The sequence below is a fragment of the Glandiceps talaboti genome, chromosome 4 (genome assembly GCF_964340395.1).
Source record: "Glandiceps talaboti chromosome 4, keGlaTala1.1, whole genome shotgun sequence".
Classification (NCBI taxonomy): Eukaryota; Metazoa; Hemichordata; class Enteropneusta; family Spengelidae; genus Glandiceps; species Glandiceps talaboti.
In genome coordinates, this window is record NC_135552.1 from 12,661,573 (window position 1) to 12,683,583 (window position 22,011).

At 35.3% G+C, this 22,011-nt stretch overlaps 1 protein-coding gene across 1 annotated transcript; it reads left to right on the top strand.

Annotated features, from left to right (window-relative positions):
- The first annotated feature begins 9,273 nt into the window (after positions 1–9,273).
- LOC144434175 (membrane-bound glycerophospholipid O-acyltransferase 2-like) lies at positions 9,274–19,438 on the top strand. The gene is made up of 11 exons (XM_078122630.1): positions 9,274–9,330; positions 11,631–11,776; positions 12,178–12,348; positions 12,758–12,813; positions 13,243–13,297; positions 13,423–13,603; positions 14,794–14,884; positions 16,733–16,836; positions 17,297–17,497; positions 17,992–18,140; positions 19,273–19,438. The coding sequence occupies exons 1-11, from the start codon at positions 9,274–9,276 to the stop codon at positions 19,436–19,438; spliced, it is 1,377 nt and encodes a 458-aa protein (XP_077978756.1).
- Positions 19,439–22,011: the final 2,573 nt, after the last annotated feature.

The following is a 22,011-nucleotide window of genomic DNA, read 5'->3' on the forward strand; positions in this document are numbered from 1 at the left end:
ACATCAATTTGAGGAGTATTTCTATGAATAATAAGCACTGGTTACCTTTGATAAATGGCTGCCTAAGTACACTGAATCCACAGAACTTTAAAGATGTCTAAATCACGAGCAAGCGTGAAACTGAGATGGGGAACTGCAATTTATGATACACGTATTTGACCTAAAACCTGTTGTTATGTATCTCTTTGTAACGTTATTTTTGTTGTTGTAAAGATTCAGTTTGCTTCATCGTACAGTACAATAGCATTAGAAGTTGAGAACTACACTTCTTTCTACGAATAAACAGGTCGACGTCAACCCAGGATGTCAACATGCGTTAGTAGGAGTACGTTGGACTACGGTTAGTACCGTGCCTTGACCACGTTTCCTACCCCTACTCCTAGTACTTACGATTTTATGTTCATTTTACCTGTTTCTATTCCAATCGTGCACAATGAACAAAAAAACACAACACCCTAAAAATATACACCCTATACTTGGCCATCACAATAGTGACTTTTACTGACAGTACAACAAACTTTTTGAAGGCCAGTAAGCATGTAAATATAACTGGGTTCCCTGACCAAATTAAGAGTTCCCCCGGTTGTGGCACATGATCAAAGCGAAATCGAAAATTGCTTTTGATATAAAGAAAGCAAGTCAACTTCATGTTAATAATTTATTGTTTTTTTAAAACAATAATGTGTAGTCCGATTGTTTGTCTTGCTTTCAAGTATTAAGCAGACTACGGAGTGCTGATTGCTTTTATTTTGATACATAACATATACCATTGTCGAAATGAACCTAAAAAGATGCAACAATGATGTTGCAATTCAGTGTTGCCATTGTTGTGTCTACCTGGAAAATTACTGCAACGTGGCAAACAAAGGAACATATAGTCTTATAAACACAAGACAGTACAGTTGATACGTCAAAACAAAAAATAGATAAAACAAAAAATTGCACTTTAGGACATACCAAGCCATAGTTCTCTTCAGCGTGTTCAAATTTTATTTTACAAGACAAAAATAGTCGTACACGATACAGCACCATGCCACATGTACAGTTAGCCTTCAGTACGCACGGGACGGGTAGTTTTTTGAAAGACAGTGAAACTGCTTCTTTTCACTGTGTGGATGGTAATGAACCAAATCAAGAGAAAATCAAATAAAGTGAGTACATATAGTTTTCAAGATTGCTGGATATCAGACAAAACTAAAATGCCCAATGTAAATAAGAAATTAATTCATAATTATCTATAAAATATTTGACGACTAGGCGGCAATACAAGACTGGCAATGTTATCACTAGCGAAAGTGTTCTAGGTGAATTTAACCCTTGGCCTAGTTTACTACGGACGTCGAAGTAAACGAAGTCAGTGTGACATCTCATGCATGGTCAACAACGTTTACTTGAGAGTACAAATAAATGTTGTCTAAACTTGAGTGGAAGAGAAATTCTGTTGTTCAGACACAGATTATTTCCAAATTCTTAAAACATCTTGAAGATAAGAAGCAAAATGTGACACTGACAGACAGGCTAGTCCGTACATATAGGAGGCACAAACACACCACCATGTGCATCTGGTTGACTGGGATTGGTTGTGATCACGTAATATTTAGAGCTAACTTTATGCTGTTGCTTCCAAATATTATTGAACTGCAATCTTTCTAAACAAATCATGGAAATTGCCAGAAACCTGATGATTTTATGACTGAATATATTACGATAACAAATTCCCTTACTTTCAGTTAAATTTTCTGATGGGAAGCAACACATTTAGTGTGAAATCTGATAAGCGACATTGATGATGGGTACAGTGACGTAACTCGTAAACAAATCCAACGTTGGTAACTATTTCTGTAAATGATCCTTAAATATCAAGTACAGCTGTTTTCATAGTAAACATAAATCTGAGGCCAAGTTTTGCCACGAACGAATGCACCATTTGACTCCACCACGACGGCCCACAAAGATGTTCTGAACAGTAAAATAAGAACCAATAGCTCAAAAACCTGGCTCAAATTTTATCACACACACGCACAGCTCAGAGCGCCCAGGGGGTCGGAAAAAATCGATAATCTTTTCAGTAAACTTTGCAACATTGTGTAATCAAAATAATTGTACTTGTCAATGTACTGCTGCATAGTACGAGTACTAAATAGTACTACTAAACACTTCGTTGAATAATATATTTACTTTGGACTGTATAGTGTATTACATTATGTTACATGAATTTACTGAACGGCCGACGAGGGATATTTCTTACAATATGTCGTGAAAGTCTACGATGATTTGAAAACAGCAGCTATTTAGGAATAATATCACAAATATAGTAAGGTGCATTGCAAATATTGTTTTCAGGGAATGTCGTCGACAACTTTATAAATCATTACAGAACAATGTATTTTGCCTGTTAAGCTTGCTCGGTTGTGATGCGAGTTGTTCAGACAAATATCGGGGGGGGGGGGGGGGCTACTCCCTTATTTGAGTATACATTTATGTGCCGCCCTTTTGGGTTCGTTTTCTAGCCATTTGGTCTAAAATGGGGTCAGGGTTTTTTCGAACTCAAGAGTCTAAAACGGGACCACTTTGCATTATATATATATAGTGTTTATTTACCCAAAAGCACAAATGAACATTACAGATACACATACAAAAATACTATTTCGTGGGTAAATAGGGGAATCGGGATTTAGCTTACAGCTATTCAAGCCTGTCCCCTACCATAGTTATATACAATGTTTGACAGCAAAGTGATATAGCAAAAGCAAATACATAGTACCTCGGAGTTCATAGTACTTATGAAGAACATACGGTAACAATAAATTGTACAGTGGTTTAATTTACTCTTCTAGAAGAAATTGTTTATAAGATCGCTTAAATTCGTTTAGCGTATTGATACATCTTATGTTGACAGGGATGCTATTCCAGATTTTTGCCCCTGAGAAGGAGAAAGAAAACTGACCTGAGTTTGTTCTGGCATAATATGGGTAAATATTTTGATATGAACAGAGTCTTGTATTGTAGTTATGGTGTGAAGGTTCAAAATAATCATACAAAGTGTGTGGTGATAGTTGATGGATCAAGCCATAAATAAAGGAACCTATCAAATATCTATGCAGTTTAAAAACATCTAGAATATTCAACTGAGCAAACAAAGGAGATGAGTGATCCGTTGGAGATTTAAACAAAACTGTTCGAACAATCATTTTCTGTGACATTAATATACGATTTAGATGTGATGAATAAGTGTTACCCCAAACCTCAAGGCCATAGTTGATATGGGGGAGTATGAATGTGTTGTACAAGAGTAGTAAAATGTGTAATGGTAATATATGTCTAAGTCTATACAAAATCCCACACTTTATTCTGATTAGCTTGTTTACCTTTTCGATGTGGTCGGACCAAGAGAGATGTTTGTCTAAAGTAATTCCCACAAAGGTGACAACATACTCCTCCTTGATGCTTTTGCCTTGTAATGTGATATCACCAATCAAATTTACTTTCTTGTTGCGCCCTCTAAATACTATAAAATTTGATTTTTCACTATTTATTGTCAATTTGTTTGTATTGCACCAACGTTGAACCTCGTGTAATTGACCCGAAACATGATCCAAATTAATTTCCCCAACCTGTGAATAGGTATGAAAGAGATTGGTATCGTCTGCGAACAAACGGAAATCAAAGAAAGAGGACGAGTTTGGAAGATCATTTATATACATTAAAAACAAAGTCGGGCCTAGTACAGAGCCTTGGGGTACTCCAAAGTGAATAAAACGTTTTTCCGATATATGACCGTTTAGCTGGACAAACTGAGAGCGACCTGACAGGTAGCTTTTGAACCAGTTATGACAAGTGCCCCGGAACCCGTAATGTTCAAGCTTGGCTAATAAGATCGAATGATCGATTGTATCGAACGCTTTACTGAAATCAATAAATACCCCTAGAGTGAAATTCCCTTTATCAATCTCTTTAAGAATGTGATTTACTAAATTAATCAAGGTAAGTTTGGTACTGTGATTCTCTCTGAAACCATATTGATGTCTATACAAAATATTAAATTTGTCCAGATAAGAGATGATTTGTTTATTTATGACTTTTTCAATGATTTTACTGAATAGGGGCAAAATAGATATAGGTCTATAGTTTCCAACAGAGTCATTCTCCCCTTTCTTGAAAATGGGTTTCACTTTGGCGACCTTCAACGCTGATGGGAATGTACCAATTAAAAATGAACAATTTATGACGTGAGCCAAAGGCGGCGCTATTACTTCAGCAGCATCAATGAGGAGTCGGGGAGTTAAATTATCCCACCCACTAGCCTTTTTTCTATCTAAATTAATTAAAAGCGCTTTGATATCAAGAGGCGTAACAGGTTGAAGAAAAAATGATTGTAACTGAGGTAAGCCCATATTTTGCCAAAAATCACAATTGGTCGGCGGAATATTATTTGCCAACCTTTGACCTACACTAACAAAATATTTGTTGAACTCCTCAACAACATCAGCTGGTTCTGATACAATACGCGTAGAACTATTTGCATCCACCTTTAGAGTAGGTGGTACTTTATCTGAACAGTTTTTCTTGCCTAACACGTCATTAATTACATTCCACAACCTGGCACCCTTACTAACAGTGAATAAATCAGCATAATAAGTCTGTTTCGCTTTTCTTATTGTACTTGTAAGAATGTTCCTGTAGGTTTTATAACGTAACACTACATCTTGGTTATGCTGACTAGAGATTACCTTTGACAACAGCTTATGTTTTGTTTTTACTGATTTCTTGATTGCTTTTGTAATCCATGGATTCTTTTTCCTTTTAACTTTGACAACTTTTACTTTCAGCGGTGCATGGTGGTCACAAACATCGGTAAATAAACTACTAAATGCATCAAATGCTTCATCCACATTGCTGTTGTTATTGATAACGGAACTCCAGTCAACATATTGTAGGTCCGAAATAAAGCTATCTCGATCATAATTCTTGAAATCCCTCTTTGTGACTGATTGTGAAATTGGTAAATTAATATTAAAGTTTTCAAACATTGCAAAAATTGGAAAGTGGTCAGATATATCTGTAACAAGTGTACCAGTATTTACATGACAAGTATTTATATTTGTATAAATATGATCAATTGTAGACGAAGAAGAAGCAGTGACCCTCGTTGGTAGTGTGATAATCTGATTGAGGAGAAAGCATTGCATCTTGGATATAAAATTCACTGTGTTACAATCTGACTTTCCACTGTCAATGTTGAAGTCTCCCATGAGGATACAAAATTTCCTATCTAACTTGACCTTGCAAAGTACATCAGAAAGACTATTTTCAAATTCTACAATATCTGTCCCTGGCTTGCGATATAAAACTCCAACAATGATTCGGTTTTTTCTGCCATAAATTTCAAACCATATCGATTCTGAATGAATAACATTAAACTGTAACATCTTATAGGTGAGAGATGTATGAATATATGCTGCTACTCCTCCTCCCTGACCAGTCTTTCTGCAATTTATTTCAAGGGAATAATTGTGTATATTAAGATGATTTGGGTTATCAACTTTCCATGTTTCAGAGACACCAATAATATGGAATTGACTTGTAATACACTGATTGTACAAAAGACGGACGTCATCTATACAATTGGAAAGAGAACGGGCATTTATGTGTGACACACAAAATGAATTGGTAAAATCATGGCAAAAATTTTGGTTGAACGTAGTTGGCTCTAAAGAATGATTTACAACAGTAAATAAATTGTCTATGTTACTTTGGTTACAATTCATCTACTAAATGGAGAAAAATACATTACCAAAGAAAAAACAATAAATGTTATATCCAGTATTGACTCTTACTGTCTGTTTGTCATTCTGTTGATGTCTTGAACTGAAGATATCTTGATAGCAGGATCCCCTTGACAGCGTCTGACATATATTGTGCCGTTATATGTCCAAATATAGTTCCACCTCAGAGCCTTCTTTTTTTCGTTGACTTTGTTGAATAGCTGTCTGTTAGACGGTGTCAGGTTTTCATTTATGTAGATACGGTTTTGTGTGTCATTGTCAATATTCATGTCCTTGCTAGATTTGTTCTTGATGTTTCTCTTCCCATTGTAGATTGCATTTCGGACCGTTCTTCTCGTATTTGATTTTGCTTTGTCTAAAATGTGGCCGTTTGTCCTTTGCCAAATCGTAATTGCTATTAATTGCCCAAAAATGTTGCCTCCTATTTGTTTCATTTGGAAAGTTTTTTTTTCATTCTATGAAACAAACAGACTGATTTTCAACTAATTTGTGTACCAAGTTACCATCCTACGACATTCACAAACAATTCGTACATGATACATGACCAGTGTGTTTCTCGGAGCACAGAAAAAATGCTGAAAACAAGACCCAAAGGCTAGTGCTCTGTACAGCAGTTTGAATTTCCCGCATTTGCATAGATTAGCCATAATCCTCTTTATATAGAGCAGTTCTGTCTTTAACTCTAAACTAACGATATCAGACACACATCACACAGCTGGACCCTTTACCCAGAAAATGATAAGCATTGCTATTTTTTTACAGTGCAGTAGAAAATGAAAGATAATACACCTGGACTTGATGATTTTAATGGTTTCAACTGTTTGCTTACCAACTAATAATCAACATGGAAACTTGACTCTTCTATCATCTATAATTGTTTAATTTGCATTTGAATGGTCTGAGTCATAACCAAAAACTAAATGAAAGAGACAAATCCAATTAATATTAGTGGTGTTAGAGCGTACTTCGCAGGTTCAAGTACAACATTAGTGTGGTATTTAATGTTGTTGTCCAAAGACAACAGCAAACCCAAACCAAAGACATAATCTGTCGAAAAGTTAATCTATTGTCGACCCTTTTCGCAAAAATAAAACTTTAGTTGTAATAATCATTGGCACTAGGTTTTTCAATACCAAAGGGTAGCACGTGACCTCACAAGAATTCAACTTATTACCCATAAAAATGCCCATTTGCTTGATTACCAATTGCACTATTTTAATATAATGTTTAAAGACCAAGTTTGATTTACAAACCGGAAGACACGTCAACAAGAGCCAACTTTATCCCCTTCCGATGTCTCATCATTCGTTGTTATGTAATTTGCTGTTGATGTATCAGATATTGGACAGTGGTGGACAGTATGTGCCAGTTGAACCCATTGAAGGGACAATCCTAGTAAACCTGGGACAATTCATGGAACGATGGAGTGCTGGCAAATTGAAGGCGACGGTAAAAATGAATTTTGTGATAATAATGATAAGTATGATTAAACCCTTCACACACACACACACACACACACACACACACACACACACATACACACACACACACACACTCACACACACACACACACACACACACAGACACACACGCACGCACGCAGGCAGGCAGGCAGGCAGGCAGGCAGGCGCGCGCGCGCGTACACACACACACACACCAGCCAGAATTAATAGGTAATTGGTGACAAAAGTTGCAAATCTGCCAAATCTTTCTTTGAGATGATTAGTTTTGTATTAGATGTTTCCTTTTCACGAGTTTAACATGAATAGAGCTCATTTCATTGGTACGTCAACCCCATTCATTCTTAAATCATCCCCTAACCCCAATTCTTTGCAAGTATTGATATGGTGTATTTTCCGTTTCCATAGAAACACGGAGTCGTTATTCCTCAGACTGACGATGGTAGAGTGAAGGGACGACAATCCGTCATATTTTTTACGAACCCGAATGATGACGTTATTGTTGAGTGCATAGATAACAGCAATAAGTAACCTCGTCAAAGCCATTGACTCTCTAAGGGATCTATTCAAGATGATTTACACCGGCAAATAAATTTGCAGTTTAGCAGTTTAAAGACTGTTATGAAATGTTTTGTTATAATACGCCACAATATGTTTCAAGAAAAAAAAACTATAATTGAGATCACAAAGACATCTATGTATATTCAACACTCTTAAATCTGCTGCTATAAAGATTCACATTATATAACATAGTCATATCCTTGGCATTTCTTCACGTGTGTGTACTTGACAAAAACACCTATTTAAACTTTATCCTAGTTCAAAAAATTATGAAACTCTTTTATTGCAATTTACAAAATTGCAAACGACAATAACCACTTTCTCATAGATGGAGATATGTTTGTTCCATCCTTTTGTTTCAAGTTCTTAGAGACTAGTTGCATGATTACTGTAATACCAGGACACTCATTACCTATGCATGACGTATTTTAATTCAATTATTGTTAAGAACAAGGCTTAAGATGTTTTTTGGTTGGTTGATTTTAATGATATAGCGGACTTTGGCTTTTGACCTTGAGTGGTAAGCAGATGACTCATGTTCTTCTAATGTCATCTGCTTATGTTATACTTGAAACAATATCAACATAAAGTGTTCCAGCCCAGTATTTACATATACTATAACATGCTCTACGGTAAGGGAATTTCACAGAGCCTTCTAATGACTATTTCATTGTGGGAAACGTTTGGAGTTATGCATACTAATAAGCGCAAGGCATGGCATGAACAGCAAGTCATTTGTGCATGCGTATCGTACTCATGATATGTCATTAACGTATTTTATTTTAGCAATAAATGACTTCTAAGCTATTTTTGAGTAACATATGTGAATGATAAGAACATTTTGATATTCGATAATTAGACCAACAAAATGGCATGGTAGAAGCATAAACAAACATGGAGTGGTGCTGATTTTGAGTTTACGGTAATGACGAAAAAAGCTATTAAAAAAGATTGTGCTTTCACCGTACATTTTTATCATACAGCGTCATTAGTGTATTTTAAATGGAGTTGGCGAGTTAATTGGCCTCACAGAAATTGATCAGACATGCTTACAAGCACTTTTGGTTTAATGGTGATTTTAATGATGACTGTATTAAACTGTTTGGTGACATCTGTAAAACCTACATGTTCAATGAAACGGGGGAAGTATTGAGTACTTGTATTGTCACATCATGTGTTCACATTGATATTTCAATGATTCATCCACATTTGTTCTTCGAACACTTAGGACGCTTGGATCTCAAACACGTTTGTGGTTTTGCACACAATCGCACTGTTCACATCAATTTTGATATTTTGCTTCAAAGCGTACTTTAGATAGTTTTAGCTTTTTCGTTGAGTCTGTGTATCGTGTACCTTAAATGTCATCGTGTCTTATGTTTATGACATTCTGAATTCTGAGTAATCGTTCGATTTATAGTCACTGCTTTTTGAAGACCGTGTGTTGTCGTTGGTAGCTTATTACAATGGCGTTTGGATTCTTAATTACATTAGCTGATATGGCAAAGTTGCCCCTACAAGAGGTGAGTGAAATGCTACTAAACATCAAACACCAAACATCTATCATCCCATCATGTGTAAACTACTGAAATTGTATACATATTGGTTTACTACAAGTACTGGTGTGAGGCAGGCAGGGCGATAATTTATCCTCTTCCTTATTTGCATTTTTATCAACGATCTGGCAGTTGAGCACAAGACTCTCTAGAAAGGTATATTGACGGTTAACCAATTGCTGCACTTTTATATACTGATGACATTATTATAATTTCTGATAACGAAGATAATATGCAAACAATACTTGGTCATGTTCATATAGGTCGTGTTCAAAATGGAGACTCCTGGTAAATAGGTCAAAATCTAATTGGATTCTTTTAAGGAACAAAAATAGTCACAGAAGTATTTTAGGTTTTCATATTGAATTGGTTAACATGCTCTTGAATATGTTGACAAATGCAAATATTTGCTTGGGTGTTATTTTAGATCAATTCTTAGACTGTTCTGTAATTTCCAATTCTTTAGCAGCAAACAGTGCTCTGGTCAAAGTTTCAAGTTCCAAGAAAAATCTTATTGTCAAACGTACACGAAACTGTATACATGTGTAATGCCTGTATGATCCCTATGCTGGAGTATGGTTCCTAGGTTTGGGTTTTTGGAAAAATGAAAAATGTGATACAGTTCAAGATAGAGCTCTAAGTTTTACCTTGGAGTACAAAGGTCTACGCCAACCCACGCAGCTACAGGCGATACGGGGTGGAACTCATATAGAAGTCACAGGCATATCAATATCCTAAGGTACTGGAATAGGCTACTCTTGAGTTAGATGAACAAGGATATTTCTATTGAATTTTGCATTACATACTAACAATAATTGGTCCCCTGAGATTTGCAGCATTCTGGATTCTTTGAATCTTGACGCTGATTATTTACTGCATGTTAATTTTTACCCTGTAAGGCGTCAATTAATGTCTATGTATAACTGTGAATGGTTAGTGAAAAACAGGCAGAAAACCAAGTTATATTATCCGTACGTATCTTTCCTTCAAAACTAATTATTGCACTGAATGTTATATAATGTTAAACCTTTCCCGTAGTCAGCGTTCATGTCTAATTCTTGCACAGTTTCATTTTGCTGGAGCGTCAACCATGCGCATAGAAACATATTTCGTCATGAACTAGTTCAAGATAGAACTTGTGAATTTTGTGGAGACAGTGCATGAACAACCACCTAACCACCTAACCTCCGTAAACTTTTAGTCAAAGCTAGTCTCACCAAGTCATCTAATCACAATACCACCGGTTACACTAAACGCTGCGACAAATGCAACCAATGTCATTTCATCACCGAAACTAACACTCTCACCTGCTCCACCACTGGCGTAACACACAACGTCATTGGTAACATTTCATGTAACACGCGTAACTTAATTTACATCATCAATTGTCACAAATGTCACAAACAATACATTGGCGAAACTAAAAGAGAACTAGAAACCCGCATTTACGAACACATTACATTTACACTATCCGCAGTCACAAACTAACCCCCATTTCACAACATTTCAACCAACCAGATCATGATCTTTCACACTTAAAGCTAGCGGCATTTGTAAAGTCTACACTACCAACACTCGTAAAAGACGACTCCTTGAACAGAAATATATCACCATGTTTAACACACTAACACCTAACGGTATTAATATAAGAGACGGTTAACACTCGCTTTCTTCCCCACTGTCCCTTGTCCGAGCCGTCCTCTTTTTTCCTATCACGCTAGGGTTCCCTCTGCCTTTTTACCCTGTCCTTTCACCTAGTGGGCCTTGCTACACACTTGCACCTACACTCCAACTCTGCACTTCAGCCCAGACAGAGCGTCTTTCGCCTGCTCCTTCTAAGGTCAGTCTGCACCTCCTACTTTACGATACTTTCCCGCCATTTCCACTCTATAGTTATTCCGTTCCGTTTTTGACATCTACTTTGAATTTGTAACTTTTTATACCATTCTTATTCACTTTTGTTCACTTTGTGCATTCTCTCGCACTCCAAAATCCGATTACATATATAAGCTTATTTATTTCAGTTGGTATCCACATTTTTTTGTTAGTCTTATTTACTCAGTGTGTCTTTATACTACTTGTTAAAAGTGACATACAAGTCCACTGGGTTAGGATGTCATTTCTATTTTCTATTAAGTTATGCATTTTTTATATTATAATCTGCGTCACTATTATGATAAAATTACTATACTATACAACTAAAACAATCATAGCCTTGATCTGATATACAAATTTGTGATTCTTGAAATTCTCTCCATCTCTTACAGATGCTATTTCCCTTCCTGCAAGTGTGTTCACTCATATTAGCAATCATCTACAGACATGTACTACATCCAAAGAGAGTTAGTCCTACGACAAGACATGTTGTAGCAATCGTCATAGGTTTAACAATAGGATTTTACTGTTTCTCATGGTAAGTAAGTAGGTCATGAGATCTAGAAAGTTATATATCCTGTTGAATTTCCCGATCTAGTGTTTATTAAACTCTGCTTCAACCGGAACCGCTTTTGTTATGGATGTGTCTACCTCTTCTCAATTGAACCAACCTTTTTCAAAATTGTGGCAATGTATGAACTCCCCATATATTATATCACCAAGAATACTGATTTTGTGTCTAAGTATGAAACTCGTCATTTCAGGTAGATGTAAATCATGCTTTAAAGAGATTAGAAATGAAATAATAGTGATAATAGTGATACCTCCGTGACCAATTGTGTCCATTTATTTCGACATCTGTGAAATGGCTGCAGTTTGTCATGCATTGTGATATGTTTTAATATTGAAAGTATGATTTCTGTTCACATTATCTTGCAGGTCCATACTTCATTTACTTCTCCACTCAACAGTTGGATACTGTCTAATGAAGTTTTTAAATCGTAAATATATGTCAGTGGTTGTGTTTTTTGTTTTAATGGCCTACTTGTCTATAGAACATCTACGTACAATGATGATGGATGATTCTTCGCAACTTCTCCACCTTGAAGCGTACGTTTTCTTAACTACCACATTGTCCAATTTTCAGTAGTAATTTACAAGTCATGTATGATAATCTATAAACCTTATTTCAATGTAGTGTCATTGAACACGTAAGAGCCTACATGTTTAATTATAGGGAAAGTTCATGCGCAATTTTTCAGGGCACGCTGTTGGGCTCATATCCTCATTCCTCACATAACCTCCTTACAACTCCTGCTGGTGAAGGTAATGAAGAGACAAGTGCAATCAATGTAAGCAGGGAATATAAATACAGTTGACTAAATACTAAAACATTATAGAACTTTAAACTATGTTGCATAGGATATGATTTTTGTAATCGTAAAACTAATCTTTTTTGTAAATTGATTTGGATCATAACATTTATCTTCAATTTTGATGATTATGATTTATTATTTAGACCTATGATGACAATGACAATGAAGATAACAAGTGTTGCATTTGGTTTACATGATGGTGAGTATTATTTGCATACTGACAGTCATTTGCAGATTAACAGACCATTCGCCTATTAATAGTGCCATTTGCATACCAATAGTTGTGTTTGCATACTCATAGTTCCATTTGCATACAAATACTATCTTTTGAATACTGATAGTGTCTTGTGTGTACTAATTTGCATAGCAATAGTTCATTTGAATAATAATATAGTCATTTGCATATTAAGTTTTATTTGCATACTTATAATTCTATTTATATATTTATATCCTAAAAGTATACTTTAGATAGTATAACTTTGTGAATTACTAAAAACAGTAACGGTTTCCATATGAGATGGTCATGAGAAATGAATAGATGAACTGAAACAACATGTTTCCAGTTTTTCTACATCTACTTCAACATAGTGAATATACTGCTACTAACAACTATCTTGTCCACACACAGGGTCTGCAAAAGATGGCTCAAATTTACATCCAAAACAAAGGAAAGAGGCAATAAGGTCAGTGTTGAGCTGGAGTATAGCAAACCTACTTAATTTTCATGTTCTCATATTCTTGCCAATTGCAATCTTGTCAGTTGCAATTATTGCTAATCTGATTATACCACAATATCTTTCTTCTACAGGCAATTTCCCCCTGTTCTTGAGTACTACAGCTATATCTTCCACTTCCAAACCTTTCTAGTCGGACCATTTTGTTTTTATACTGACTATATTGATTTCATTCAAGGGAAACATCTTGTACCATACAAAATCAAAACTAAAGATGGTAAAGAAGTTATTATAAGCAGGGAACCATCCGTAACGGTAAGTTTATCGTCTGACGTGTTTCATTTGATAAACAAAAGCATATCTAGTGACATTCAATTGTAGTGTTCCTATATGTTGTGCACGGATGGATGGATGCATGTATATATAAATATATAAATATATACATGTGTATGTACATATGTACCAAATTGTGTGTATGCACGTGTGTATGTATGTATGTATGTATGTATGTATGTATGTATGTATGTATGTATGTATGTATGTATGTATGTATGCAAGCATGCATGCATGCATGCATGCATGCATGTATGCATGGACGTATGTATGTATGTATGTATGTATGTATGTATGTATGTATGTATGTATGTATGTATGTATGCATGCATGGATGGATGGATGGATGTATGTATGTATGTATGTATGTATGTATGTATGGATGGATGGATGGATGTATGTATGTATGTATGAATGTATGTATGTATGTATGTATGTATGTATGTATGTATGTATGCAAGCATGCATGCATGTATGTATGCATGGATGTATGTATGTATGTATGGATGTATGTATGGATGGATGTATGTATGTATGTATGTATGCATGTATGTATGTATGTATGTATGTATGTATGTATGTATGTATGCATACATGCATGCATGCATGCATGTATGTATGTATATATGTATGTATGTATGTATGTATGCATGTATGCATGCATGCATGCATGCATGCATGTATGTTTGTATGTATGTATGTATGTATGTATGTATGTATGTATGTATGTATGTATGTATGTATGTATGTATGCATGCATGCATGCATGCATGCATGCATGTATGTATGCATGTATGCATGTATGTATGTATGTATGTGTCAAGTTTTTTTGACCATATATACTTGAGATTGTATGAGAATAGCATATATAACAGCTGTTACAGTAGGAAATTGTATGTATGTATGTATGTATGTATGTATGTATGTATGTATGTACATGTATGTATGCATGCATGCATGCATGCATGCATGCATGTATGTATGTATGTATGTATGTATGTATGTATGCATGTATGCATGTATGTATGTATGTATGTATGTATGTGTCAAGTTTTTTTGACCATATATACTTGAGATTGTATGAGAATAGTATATACAACAGCTGTTACAGTAGGAAATTGTCTAAACTTTTCAATGTATTATTACAAAATCCCTTTTTTCTCATTTTTCAGATTGCCCTGTTTCGGAAATCAATGCTTTTCATAACATCGACTATAATTGTTTACTTCTCTAGCCCATATTATCCAATCAAGGGCATCACGAGTAAGTGTTCTGAATTAGTAATGTTGAATAATTATAACAGGTAAAACAATCCGTTGCTATTTACGGCCATTACTAAAATTTTCTATGTTTTTTTTCAAAATAAAAAAGTGATAATAAAGGTACAATGAACTCTTTTAGCATTAATATTCCATTTTATGTTTGTTCAGAACACAAAACAGTTATACATTTACATGTACCAAAATAAAAATGCCCTGCCATATATGGTTAACTGGTTTGTACTTTTGCTTTCTTTTATCAGGAAGACAGAAGAACATTGTTGATTTTATATGCCTATTTCCTTTTCTCCCCCTTTTTAAATAGCTGTAATAGCTATACGTCTGATAGGAAGAAATAGACAACACAGAGACCATTTGGAAAACAATGGATAACCTGAACTAGACACTCACTCATGAAAAAATATAATGAGATGAAATTAAAAATCTACGTACCCCACATATTTTAAATTTGAATGTAAGTGGAACCACATCATTTTTTTTATTAAGTTAAAGTGTAGGTAATATAGCCATATCGTTACATAATAATGTATTGACTTGAGCAAAATTGGGGTATTGAAGTTAATTTTCAAGTACATTTGTACTCTATGGCTTTCGATGATGTGTATGGTTTGCTAATTTATGCTATTAAATGCCACTACATGCCCTTCTTTAAAAAGTGCTCACTGTGGGTGTGGACACCCCCTCGCACACCCTCCCACTAGCTTATGCAGCTCCCTGCTTTCTTTTCCAATTAGTTTGGAATTGTAATGTAATATTCAGATTTGATATAGATAATACAGTGAATCCATCAAAGAATAATCACTCTAAAATGTATTAATGCACCTTGGAGACTGAATATTGGGCATAACAATTATAGATTCATGACACTAAACCGAAAAGTCCATTATGTTCAAATAATACCAATAAGCAGTCCTAACATTTGTTCTGTAAGCATGGGTAAATGTATGTCTGTATGTGTATCTCTGTAAATTTGAATAATTTCATTTCAAAAACCATTAAACCTGTTCTACTACATAATTAGATTGATATCACATAATCCTTTCAGATTTCTTATAGTTTGGCACACCTTTTTGCCAATTGAGGGGTATATCATTTACTATAACCAAGATGTTTGCAATCAATTATCATGTGTAAGAACAACTTATTTTAATGACCGTGAATAGCGACGGATTTAAAACTATATATGTTTGACAACATTCAATATTATTTTTTAAATAAATATGTGCGTGTGTGTGTGTGTGTGTGTGTGTGTGTGTGTGTGTGTGTGTGTGTGTGTGTGTGTGTGTGTGTGATGACACACACCCACACACACTCTTCCACCCCCACCCCCACACCATACCACACACAAATTATGTTGTATGTTGTCGTTTACTTTTATTGTAGCGAGATAAGTATAATCTATATATTTCAGGTGAAGAAATGAAGAATTCCTCTCCTGTATATCGTTCTGTGTATATAACTATGCATATGTATGTGAGGATGTTTAAATACCTATGTGCATTTACATCTGGTGAGTAACCATGTATTGATTCATATATACATGTACATATATTTCCATTCCAGCATGTATTGTGATTAGCCGGTTGTCATGTCTTGTCGTACAATTCATGCGTGCGTGCGTGCGTGCGTGCGCGCGCGCGCGCGCGCGCGCGCGTGTGTGTGTGTGTGTGTGTGTGTGTGTGTTTAACAACGCAACGTATCATTTTATAAATAAAGAGTTACGTATTTAAACACGCCTTGCTCCTGATATGATTTGCAAAGATATCAACAGAGCTTTCGATTTGAAGGTGAAACTAAGTGAGTAACCTTTCGTTCTACCTTATCTCTACAGCTGATTTAGTGTGCAATGCTTCTGGCTTTGGTTTCAATGGCTATGATGAAAACGGTAAACCTAAATGGGACCTAGTGACTCAAACTCATATTATAAAATTTTTGGTAATATGAATAATATTTTTGATATCTTAATGTGGAAGTCGTTTTCTGTGGGATATCTATAAATTAAAAGGTGAATTAAAATGTGCCTGAAACTTTTATTAAGGATATTTCAAAGCACATGAAAAATATTGTTTTGCATCTTTGCGCCACACGTCTTTCTTGAAAGGAGTGTTGAAATAAACCTTGAGCTTTTTTTAGCAATCAACATTTTATAATCTCCGGGGACTCTGCCAGAAAATACTTTGATTTGTAGTGACAAGGCCCCGCCGCTTGTCACTCGTATTGTCCGCGGCCGAGGAACAGAAAATATTTGGCAATATATGATAATTATGATATTCCATTTTCTATATTTATATTTAATAGAACTCCTAATTATGGGTTGTCGTATCACTCCTTGGGTAACACGTTCAATTTTACACAGTCAAATAGCATTTTTCTAAAATATACTCATTCATTCCAGACGTCAATTGATGTCAAAGATAACATCGCCAGTTGGAACATCCCTACTGTTCGTTGGTTGAAATACGCCTGTTATTATCGCGTGCCTTATCACAAAGACAAACTGACCCTTCTACTGTCGGCTGTCTGGCATGGTTTTTATCCAGGATACTACTGGGTACTGGTTCTGAATTTCACCATTGCCCGAAAGACATCGAGTACAGTATGTAGACGTTTACATTGTGTCGTTGATGTTTGGTCGTTCAACAAAATAAATTGCAGTCCAGTACTTCCTTGTATTTGTGAAAAACCGTAATGACCTAATACAATAGATATATATTTATTTTATTTTTACGATAACACCCGCAATACCGTAAATGTAACATTGTTTGATGGTTGGATGGTAGATGTCACATGACCCCTGACGTATGCTGACTCACTCTTGTGCTTTACATATTGAATTGCCTCCTGAAATGCTATAAACACGTGCACTATGAAATTAATGTCGTGTATTGAATGCCATGGTCCATCATGGTTATGCCGTGTTTTGATTTTCAAAGCTGTTTGCGTACACTAGCCTTTGCTTGTGTTGAATTTCATAAAACTTGGCGTAAGGGTAATTAGCGGTTTCTAGTATCAAGTGAATTGCTTAAGCCTCTCTTTCGCAATTTTGTAAATTACTGTATTAATATGTGAACGTTGTACCCTTTGTTGCAGATGCACCAGTACATGAAGCAATTCGTAACAACAAGAGGACGAAAATTGGTATATAGCAGTATTTGCTGGGTCTTTACTACTCTGTTACTTCAATACTTCACTACACCATTCGTTCTGCAATCCAACCAAGCAACCATAGAATTCTACAGGTAAAAATAAATCATGGTAAAGTTGACCTACAAGCGGAAACTTTAACAGGCTATGATATCAACCCATTTTTCAAATTTCATTCCGCAAAGAAAAGTGTAGTTTTTACTAGAGGTTCAATAAAGAAACAGTTTGAACGTTGAAACTTTACTGGGTGAGAAATAATGGAAAATACACCTTACATGAATGTGATTAGAGACTGGAGTAACACATTTACCAAAGGTGTTCATATATCTAGTCTGTCCATGTTTTTTTTCTTCAAATCATGAGATAACAACTAACAAATGTGTTATGACTGGGTGACCCTATTTTTTCCTGTTTCTCATACCACATACCCAAATGTTCAGCTCCGACATCAAAATAAAACCAAAGAAAATAATTTCGGTTGCCTTTAACACTAGTATTTTGCGGAACAGTGCCATCTCTGGCAAGAATAAAAAGTGTCTGGACAGTCGACGTCATTTTCATTCATGGCCGCGGCGATGACACTTGTTCACGAAGAGAATGAAGTTGACTGAAGTTATTCTTGACAAGTAGGGGGTTGAGAACATGCCAATTGTGTAGAGAAGTTGGGAAAGGGATTGTTACCAGGAATCCAATAAAAAGAAGATAGAGAGGAGGAAAAGAAGAGGCAGAGAGACATGGAGATGATTTTTATTGATTTACTTTGTTTTTTTAATCGACCGACCGACCGACCGACCGACCGACCGACCCATAGATGCTGTGAAAAAGTAATGAGAAGCATGAAAAAATAGGGTTACCGTCATATCACGTTTTCACAAACTGAAATCTGGCCTCCAAGTGTACCGACTATATGGATATACCTTGAGATAGCTAAGAAGGTTTTTGGTGTGTTTATGGCAATAGCTTGATATGATTTGAGCATTAAAACTATTATATAATGAAACAACATTCGCTAGCATCATTTTGTGTTTGTAACTCAATGCTTTTTACAAAAAAATGCAAAATTCTTGCTCCTGCATATAAAATAAGTGATTTGTTGGAAATTCAAAATAAATAGCCATTTTGTCATGATGATTCCTATTGTGATTTCAACTTCGACCTCATTATTGCCTACTACAATCTACGGTATTGCCATCATAAACTTCTAACGTTCATTTGTTCTTTTCACAGCTCTGTATATTTCTGGGGTCATATTATACCACTCTTATTGCTATGTATACTACCTACCAAGAACACCACTAGGGGGATAACATCCAGTGATACTGTGCCACCACCACCAACAACAACAGCAAGTCATGTCCCAAGAGATTACTTGGATGGAAAACAGGAAAAATAGACGATGAAGAACAAAGGAGAAGTTTTACTGAGCTTTTAACTATTTCTAGACGTTTTCCTTTTCCTTTCTTCTTTTACTAATATTTAAGATTTGAAACTTATTTCAGACTAGATAGCATCCTACACTTTGCACAGGTGTGTATGGACTGGATATTACTTCAAATTAACGTATATAATCTGAAACAAAAATTGTTTGAATGGGTTTTAGTAATTACACGTTGATAAATCAGTTTCTTGTCTTGAAGTCTGTTTGATATAGTTTCATTACCTGATAGTGTTACTATTCTGGCAGATTGCAGTAGAGGTGAAGGGAAAGTTATAGATAGGTTTATGGCAACACAATTAGTTTGTTCTTAATGTGTACATTGATTTCATGGTCGTCACTTTCGTGTAACCATTGAAATGGTTTAATGATAAAGGTTTGCTTAATGTCACCATGTGTCTGCATTTTTATGTGAACACTGCATACATACATACATACATACATACATACATACATACATACATACATACATACATACATACATACATGTATACATACATACATACATACATACATACATACATACATACATACATACAGACATGTATACATACATACATACATACATACATACATACATACATACATACATACATACAGACATGTATACATACATACATACATACATACATACATACATACATACATACATACATACAGACATGTATACATACATACATACATACATACATACATACATACATACACACATATACATACATACATACATACATACATACATATGCATACATACATACATATTACATACATACATATTACATACATACATACATACATACATACATACACACACACACACACACACACACATACATACATACATACATACATACATACATACATACATACATACACGATTTACAAATCAATTAAATAATAATAATGATAATAATAATAATTTATAAATAATAATGATACACATCATAAAGCATTAAAAACGTGTCGTTTTGTTCACGTTGGAAATACGATTATGAGTTGGAAGTGTTGACAGATCAAAACCAGCATTTAATTTTGTATGGCATTGAGAACCAATACGAATAGGGATATCGTTGTTTAATCAGTGCTTCAGCCTTATGTGGAATTTTGGCAGTGATATTCACAAACTGCACCGTCCTCCTTGGATGTAACCACACCAATGGAAATTCATCTTTCTTGTCCGTGTACCGGTCATTGAATATCATTTCATCTTCCTCTCCGTCTGCGAAATCTTTCCTGAGTATTTGTGTTTTTCTACCGTTGAACGATCCATCATACACTGTCCATCGTGTCACGTCTACCCACATTCCATTGTATTTCGCACGGGAAAAATAGGATTTCCTGTTGCTAAATTTGATACCATGTGTTCGTAGTTTATTCTTTACTTCTTTTGGTTTGTAGTTCTGATTTGCAAGAAGAGCAATGTCGCCATCTGTGTCATGACTTCGATTAACAAGATAGAAAAAAGATAAATAATAACTGTGACAGTAATTGTATAGTTAGCTGTGTTAGTGGTTTACATCATGAAACAGACTGTAAGATACGTCTAGTCTAGCCGTGTAGCTCAGCTCCCATGGGGGCAAGCGCTGTTGCTACGTTCATCACTCTAGATGGCGAAGCATGAGTGAAAGGAACGAAATAGAATCTCTAAGATTAATTTGAAAGCTTGGAAACATTCAAAAAATAATATGTCAAAGGTCAGAAAAATAACGTCTAGCGATAGAAAATACATTCAATTCTTTAATGTATCATTCATTGTAATCTGTCACTCGTGCTTCGCACTCTAGTTGTGAACTTAGCAACATCACCAGCTCCCGTGCTCAGTCATCAATGATCAACGGCCTTGCTCCTAAGGGGTTGGCCGATGAGTGAGGGCGCCCTAACACAACTTATGTTACAGACTAGGCATTTAATTTCAGTAAGTCGACCACCTGTTTTAGATTTTGGTGGTCCACAGCTAAGTGTTGGACATTTTGGTCAATAGGCTTACTTTCTGAAGATTTCCTGCAATTCCTTGGAGGAAATCTCCAAAATGAAACACATGTGTGTTGCAGTGGGAATAATTCTTTTTTAAGAGTTCAAAGTTGAATAAGTTACCGAGGTGCTATGACATTACCCAAAATCTTATACTAGTATAAGTTGATATCAATATACAAATCAATACAAGTGTATTGACGGCAGATATAAAGTCTGACTGGACTTTTCCTTTAAATTCAAATATCATTTTTACTCGAATTTTACGATTTGAATGTATTCTCGCAAAAACACAAATCACGTACTACTACTACTACTGGGAAGTACAAATTAACAAATACTGAAAACGATGAGTAAAAGTCACTGACAAAGTCAAGCTGTCTAAATCAGACGACAGAATGACTGTAAACCTGAGAACAGAAATATACATTACTAATCATGCATTTACCTCATTATGTCGCCTATTCTTAAAGCACCTAGCAACGTTCCATAATCCAACCAATAGGTAGTGTCCATTTCTTCAAATATAACAATAAGATGACGTAAAATGTGACGTAAAT